This window comes from Hippocampus comes, unplaced genomic scaffold, assembly GCF_001891065.2.
Source record: "Hippocampus comes isolate QL1 unplaced genomic scaffold, H_comes_QL1_v1.1 scaffold18, whole genome shotgun sequence".
NCBI classification, from domain to species: domain Eukaryota; kingdom Metazoa; phylum Chordata; class Actinopteri; order Syngnathiformes; family Syngnathidae; genus Hippocampus; species Hippocampus comes.
Genome location: NW_017805014.1, coordinates 297,741 through 305,135, shown reverse-complemented (window position 1 = coordinate 305,135; position 7,395 = coordinate 297,741). Strand labels below are relative to the sequence as shown.

The 7,395-nt window shown below is 47.3% G+C and overlaps 1 protein-coding gene across 6 annotated transcripts in view; it reads right to left on the bottom strand.

Annotated features, from left to right (window-relative positions):
* Nucleotides 1-7,395, bottom strand: part of nrxn2b (neurexin 2b) — a 285,878-nt gene that overhangs the window by 117,208 nt on the left and 161,275 nt on the right. For all 6 annotated transcript variants that reach the window (XM_019863281.1, XM_019863279.1, XM_019863275.1 and 3 more), the window contains 2 exons: nucleotides 5,853-6,026; nucleotides 3,440-3,559 (listed from right to left, as the gene is read on the bottom strand). In XM_019863281.1, coding sequence (XP_019718840.1) covers nucleotides 3,440-3,559; nucleotides 5,853-6,026 — 294 coding nt within the window. The remainder of the gene's footprint in view (nucleotides 1-3,439; nucleotides 3,560-5,852; nucleotides 6,027-7,395) is intronic.

Below are 7,395 nucleotides of genomic sequence, written 5' to 3'. Positions count from 1 at the left end.
CGCGTTAATGGCTTCTTTTTTTTTTAAAAAAGTGAGAGTGTGGATATTTCCACCGCCATTTCAAGTTTCCAGGTAACGCAATCAATTTTGCCTTTTGAAAAGTGTTCCAAGGCCACGCTCAAGGACGACGATCTGCCGAGTGGATTCTTCAAGGTGGAGAAGATCGAGTTGTTTTGCAATCTCTTGACAAGGAGAAAGACGATTCACGCATCGAGACTGCGGGTCGCCCAGGAATGTGATTGCAAAGCAATAATAACGAGCATGTTCTTCTGGCAATAAAATGTGCTCGGATTAGCCCGCAAAAGAGCCTTCACCCTTTCAGGAAGTGAATTTAATCAATTTGCACACCGCATATGGCATGGTGGGCTTGGGAGTATTTTCCCAAAGATGCGCCGATACCAACGGTTCTTCCATGTCTTTTGTTTCTGTCAGCCCTTGCAGGCGAGGGTAATTTGCAGTCGAGAACACGGCGGAGTGGAGACTTGCAACAACTTTATCAGCGCCCACGGGATCAAATCTGAGGAAGTCATCCAGTGTCGGTCAGGATTTTACCGTTAAGACACACTTGAGATATAATTCAACCTCGATTATTATTTTACTCCTCTCCTCACTTCCTCGAACGCCTCCTGTTCGCCTTCCAAAATTGAGCCGAGGGCTTTGATGATGTTTGCATTTGTCTTGAGCGGTCTCAAAGCAATTACGAAGCCTTGTTAGTTGTCCTTTAATGCACATTGTGGCTTAAAAGCGATCCCGTTCTTTAATTAAACTCGGGAAAACGGCGGAGGCGCTGCGCTGGATCGACACTGGAGCAGAAACTCATCAAGAGCAAAGCAAAAGTTTCCGGCGGAGGAATTCCTCGTGATACGGGGCCCAAACTCTTGGAATCCCGGACACCCAAAAAGATTTTGACCGTCGTGCGAGAAAACAGGTAATGTGGAGAATGAGTGAAGAGACAAAGTGCTTTCTTTCGATTGCAAATTTCTTCTGGTTGAGGGGGCGAGTTCCTTCACATAACTAGGAACCCGTGCGCAACAACAGTTCAAAACACTGATTCCGTTCTTTTACTCACATATCTCAAAATGAAATTGATCTTTTTGTTTATATGTGCTAACAAAATACATTCGAGTTCATTAAAATGCTCCTTTCAACAAAATATTTGCCGAGTGTCACACTTGCTTGTCTTGGCACACCACTGAAGGGGCGGCGCTTTCCTTTGTGCCCATTTGGGGCCCTGCAGGACACCCACCCTTCAACCGAGGCCTCGCTGCCTTTGAACAGTCGGCGAGGTGATTTTTTTTTTTTTTTGTAGGGAAGCCAACATTTCCTTTTCAGTCAACTCAACTGTCCTTCCATTCGTCTGCCTGCGCTCTCGCTCCAGCGGCTGCAAATGGCGAGATAGCCGCGATCTCCGCCAAGTGAGCGTTTGTCGCTGCCAGGCCGGTCGCCGTGCGAACGATAAAAGCATGCCAGGCAATTACGCCGGCACCCACGCCGAGTTTGGGGCTAACCAGGCGGCCTGGCAAACGTCAAGGAGACGCAAGACGAAGTTGGGGGAGGGAGTATCGCTCATCGGAAAACACGCGGGGGAGCCGCGCTGGCCAACAAGACGTATTTCATTTATTTTGCCAGTCGAGTGATCTGGCTTGACATTGTTACAGCTTTCCTTCTCTGGATTGGTGTGCCGAATAACTGTGGCTGACCTACGCTGTGCGCATTACCGTAATTAGTGAGGGGGGCATGCAGCTGGAGGACGCTTACAAATACACTTCATTAGTATGGCCAGCAGCTGGCTTCACTGTAAATGTGCACACGCCTGGCGGACTCAAACGGCTTTAAAAAAAAAAAAAAAAAAAGTGGGGATGGGGAGACTCGCCCAAAATGGCTTTGCCTGTCTCCTTCCCTTGAGGCCAGCATCCTCCTCTCCTTGGTGAGAGAGAAACAAAGGTGCGCGCATGCGCATCATTTCCCTTTTCGTGGCGTCCAGATGAATGACGCACAACACTCAGGGGCCCATTTATGCGCCACACATCGACGTCGGGAGCAGTCAATCACCGCAGGCCGCGACTGAATAGCAAATGCTCTGCATGTGTGACTGCTAGTGTGCGCACGCAAATACGCCGGCCGTCGATGACTGCATCAAGTACAAATTCGCTCGCGGTTATTCCGAGACTTGCAGTAGAATCGGTGTTGACCTAAGCTAACTAGCAACACAGTGTTCGCTTTAAATCGGTGCTCCAATAATAACAAGCTCTCTGCTCACCGTGCATACCACCCACCCGCACTCACAATCCCACCAGTTTTATGGACATCGTTTGGATTTGGGGGTTTATTTTTGTGTGTTTTTGCTTGTTTTACTGTCTGCTGCCAGGCCGGCATTGCAAATGAAAATCAGTTCTTAATTGCCTTACTTGAGTAAATAAAGGTTAAATAGTAGACATTTATGATCCATCTCCAGGACACGGCTCAGCAAAATTGCCTGCTGCTGAGCTGTTAACAGGACCTCTTGCCTGTGGCGTGTCAAATGTAGAAGACATTCATTTTGATTTTGCGAGGACCAAGCCTTCAGCTTATCACTTATCATTTTGGACAAGTGGAAGCTGCAACAGAACGCCTCGAATCCCGTTCGCTTTGCAGGGGAGGTCCTGTGATTTATTTGGGCAGCCCTTGCTCGCCCGCTCATGAACAACCACGAGCTCGGCGTGCAACCAACACTCTTTATTAAGTCATAAAGCACAGCTGCGGTGTTTGCCCTCAGTGAGACAAAGAGAAATACGATTGGAAGGTGAAATACCGAAGGGCGAATAAGAGACAAATAGGACAAAACTGGAAGATGTGATGGAGCCCCGAAATATTCCCGCGTAACGCCGCTCGTCTGCCGAGCAAAGACAAAATGACGGCGAAGCTTCTGATGACCCTACCTTGGTTTTCGGAGAAGGACGAATCCCAGAGAGCAGGCCGGCCGACTCGGATACAATTTGTCATGAGTCAGCCGACGCCAAGGAGAAAAGGCCGATCATTTGGCGGGGAAAGTAAAGAAGGCCGGGAAGACGAAAGAGCCGGCTAAAAAGAGAACAAGGCGATGGATTAACCCATCCGCATTTGGGGTCAAGTGGATGAAATACGGTTGTCAGAGATCCAGGCTGGCAGGGGGGTGGGCAAAAGAATTCAAAGATGCGGCGACTCGACGGCGAAGGAAAACGTGTCCTCAGATCCCCACCTGGAAAGTCGCACGTGTGCTCTCTCTCTCTCTCTCCTCTGAGGGAGCGACGCAACTTACCTGAGCGTCCGGCGCAAGTCTGCTTTTCACTTGTGCTCAAACCATTCATGTGATGAATCAGAACTTCAACATTGCCTGTGGTTGTTTATCAGAATCCGGCAAAGCGCCACTGGGCGTATTCTCACACATACACACACACAAATGCAAAAGTGAGAGACTCACGGTCGTTGCAAAACGAGCCTCCGTAGGACGTCATGGTGCAGTCGCAGGTGAAGCCCTCCCACTGCTGGAGACAAACCCCTTGATGGTAGCAGGAGTCCTCCGTACAGGTGGTACTCGGTCCTAAAGCGACGGGAGTTTCTGCTTAGCAGGTGGCAACGTTACTCGGTGCACAGCTCAAGAACATTTCCTTCAAATAGAATCTGACACCAAACTACAGGTTGGAGCCGGAAAAACGATCCGCTTCAATCCTGTGACGGCTGTGCTACATCAGGGTCGTTGCAGGGCTTTTCCCACATTGTGACAATGAGGCGCTCTAAAGGGACCACTCCGGCGCGAAGCATGCGAGCCGTAGCGTCAGACATGTTTTAAACGCACGTTTCCGCCTTGTCTCCGTGACGTGCGCACACTCACGGCTGTCAACGAGGCGCTCTTAAAGCGGCCGCGCGGATTCTCATTTCAACACAAAACCACGACCGCTACTTTGTTACTTTCGCGCAGGGAAGACTTTTTGCTCACTTGGCTTCCGCATCATTAAACTTGTGGTCATCAACATGAAAGTTTCGCTCGAGAAACAGTAGCTCGCTTGTTGGCGTTTAACAAACACACACACACACGAACACGCACGCTTCAGTGCCAGACTAATTGGCTAGCGAGTAAAACATATCTTCTTGTGAATAGATTATTCATTTAAAATAAATCAATACATGATGCACGAGATGTGTTTATGTTCGATACTAAATACTTAGCAAGGCAGTATGTTCATTTTTTTTGTTGCCTGCTAATTACCCGGCGCCATAATAAAAGGTTCCATCGTGGAGTTAATTAAACATTGTGTCATTAAATCGTGGAGGGTTGACTATTGAACTCCTGCATGATAAGTCCACATTCCTGAGCCAAGCACAACGTGACCTCAATGTTTTCAAAAAATAAGACAGAATAAACAATATGGCTGTCCCAATAATAGGTAGCGGGACGAAAATTAAGACTGCAATAAAGCCTGGTGATTTTCAACAATTGACAGAAGGCAGAGTCATGCAGTTGCCATCGTGGGCTTCCTCTATTGACATCTATTTCTTTTGCAACGCTGCCCAATTAAAAAAATAAAAATAACACTCGCTGAACATTTTAAGTGAAATGGTAAACCTTATAGCAAGGGTGTCAAACTCATTTTTGTCGCGGGCCACATTACAGTTACTGGTTCTCTTTTATATATTACATACGAGAATGTGAAATTTTGGTACAGATTTTAGCAAGCATCATAGAAGTTGACAAGTTTGGTTTGCTTTCGCGGGCCACATCAAATGATGTGGCGGGCCAAATCTGGCCCCCGGGCGTTGAGTTTGACACCTGTGTTACTCGGGTTTTCATTGAAAAAAAAAGAGACCCCATCTTTTTTTTTTTTTTGTTCTACCTTTTGGCTGGCAAGGAAACAAAGTCAAAAGAGGACAACAGTGTTTGCAGAGGCTCAAAGAGTCATAAAGTACGAGATATGTTATCTTTATCGAGGCACCGTGCAGCTTGAGACGGACTCGCTCCACAGAGATTGACTACACAAAACGAGAATCTCGCCGAAGGTCGGTCAGGCCCCAGTCGGTTGAAGCGCGGCGGCTCAGCTCTCCGGCATGTCCGATTTTGTGCTAATATTAGCATTTGGCGGTATCGAGTCACTGGTGGGAGTTGGCCTTGATGGCTTCACGGCCATTTTAACCATATGAAGACGGCTAAATGCCCGTTGGCAGGTAATAAGGCTGTCTGGGAGAAGTACCAACAGGTAAAAAAAACAAAACAAAACAAAAGTTCGATCAGTGCCTCATTGTGTCAGCCAGTGTGGCCCTGAGGGAAATCAAGCCCGAGCTCTGAGACGCTCAGGATGCCGTTGAGATGTGGATGAGAAATAAAGGGGTGAGAAGTGGGGGGGGAGACGCCATTGCCAAAATCCAGTGATACATCCCAGATTTAACCGGCCTGACTCGACGGGCGCATGCAGCCACAGACTGCGGCGGAGAAAGGATGAGCAAAAGCAGAGGTAAACACGCAGGAAATGCAAGATTAATGAGGCAAACGGCGAGGAGGGCGGGGGCATCGCTGAGATTAGCTACACTGAGAGATTCTTCGCTCATGCAGGTTTTATGGCGCAATAGAGAGGATTTACAGATGACAGGGGGGCTTAGACTGCATAGGCTGCCCGGGGGTAGTGAGAGAATGGGCGTGGCCACTGGTGGATATCAGTAAATAACATCCACACAAGTGCACGATGATGCCAGGCTCGGGGGATGCGACTCGGGCAGAGAGCAAAAAAAGAAAAATACATTTACTTAGATTTAATAAAGACGCAATAAAGGGCTGCGGCGCTGTTTTCAAACAAATCAAATCGCGCATGCCGTCTCCTATTGATGAAAAACAAGCCACTTACCATCGCAGCCTCGGTCCACCTGGCCCACCCTGTGGAGGGCATCTGCAATCATGTCAGGGAGTCTCCCGTTCAAGTCCACGGAGGCCAGGCAGCCCTGGTATCCGTCCCGGGACGCGATTAGTTTGGGCAGATTACTGTACATGTTCTTGATCACGCCACCGATGTACAGCTCTCCTGCAAAACACGACATCAACAGATGCATCAGCACATCTCATGAAAACACATCCAACTGCAAAACTGAGACTGCGCTTCGTCTCGCTCGTCACCCGCCGCGGGTAGTTGGGAGTTTGAGGCGCCACTTGGTGCGACGTGCACTGCACCAGTTGGCAAGCAAAAAGCTTCAGCTGGCTAATGCTGCGGCTAAACACGTCGCGGTGTGCCTCCAAAGTCAGTAATCGTCACCTGCATGGCCGCGAATAAGGTACTTTACAATCCCCGCAGGCATATATTCTTTATCCTCGATGAAAAACGAGTAGCAGTCGAAATACGATTCTATATTTATCATTTGAGGCAAAAATGAGCCGATGGCTGAACAATCAAGAGAGCGAGGCTTGATGCTCGACATGAGCTGACGGCACCCTGACCGGCTATTATTGGAACGGACGTAATACTTTCAAAGATTCGCCTCCATACCTGTGGGAGTGGGCTACAACGCATAATAAGATTTCATGAGTAGCATTTGTCGATTCTGAGCAAAATGATATTTTGGTAGAATGTATCTATAAAAAAAAATCTTGGTTAAGGCCTCAGAAATGTTAGCGCCAAAATGCCGTGTGGCAAACTTTCAACTCGTCTCCAGGAAGCAATGAGCCAAAAGGTCAATTATGTGCGGACTTTATGTAATGGAACAAGTCAATGATGTTTGCAAACTTCTCTCCAGAATTAATGAGGACTTGACACTTGATGTTTCCCCGCCCGGGCCTTCCAATCAATATAACGAATTCATTAGCCTGACAGAGTGATGCGTTGAACTCACAGCTGGGAGAACCATTTAGCAAATATGAAATTATCTGTACGGCGTTAAATCTCCAAAGAGCAAACGGCGCGCTTTGTTTGAGATGCCGCCGGTTGACTGCACCGCTGCAGAAAGAGGAATTGGGTGGCATCGTACGAAAATGACTTTGGCAAAGCGTTTGGATCTTTCTTATGAATTGTGCAAAGGATTCCATTGTGTGAAATTTATTTCCACTCTATTCTTTTTTTTTTTTCTTCCCATGATTCAAAGCACCTTTCACTTACATCTATGACCCTCTGTGATAATAAATGAACCAATCCTGCCTCGGTATTGGGCAAACAAGTTCCTGGAGCATAAGTTTAAGGTACTGTCATTTCCTGTAAATAATGGACAATTTTATGGGAAAAGAAAAAAAAAAAGATACAGGGGGGAATATTCTTCAAGTCAGTTTCAAAATGTATAGAGGTATACCAGTATCTCAGGGTATGGAAAAAAAAAGCTGTACTTTCATTCCAACATGATATGTAACGTTTAATGTTGCATGATCTCGACCCCCCCCTCCAAAAAAATAAAATAAAAAAATAATAC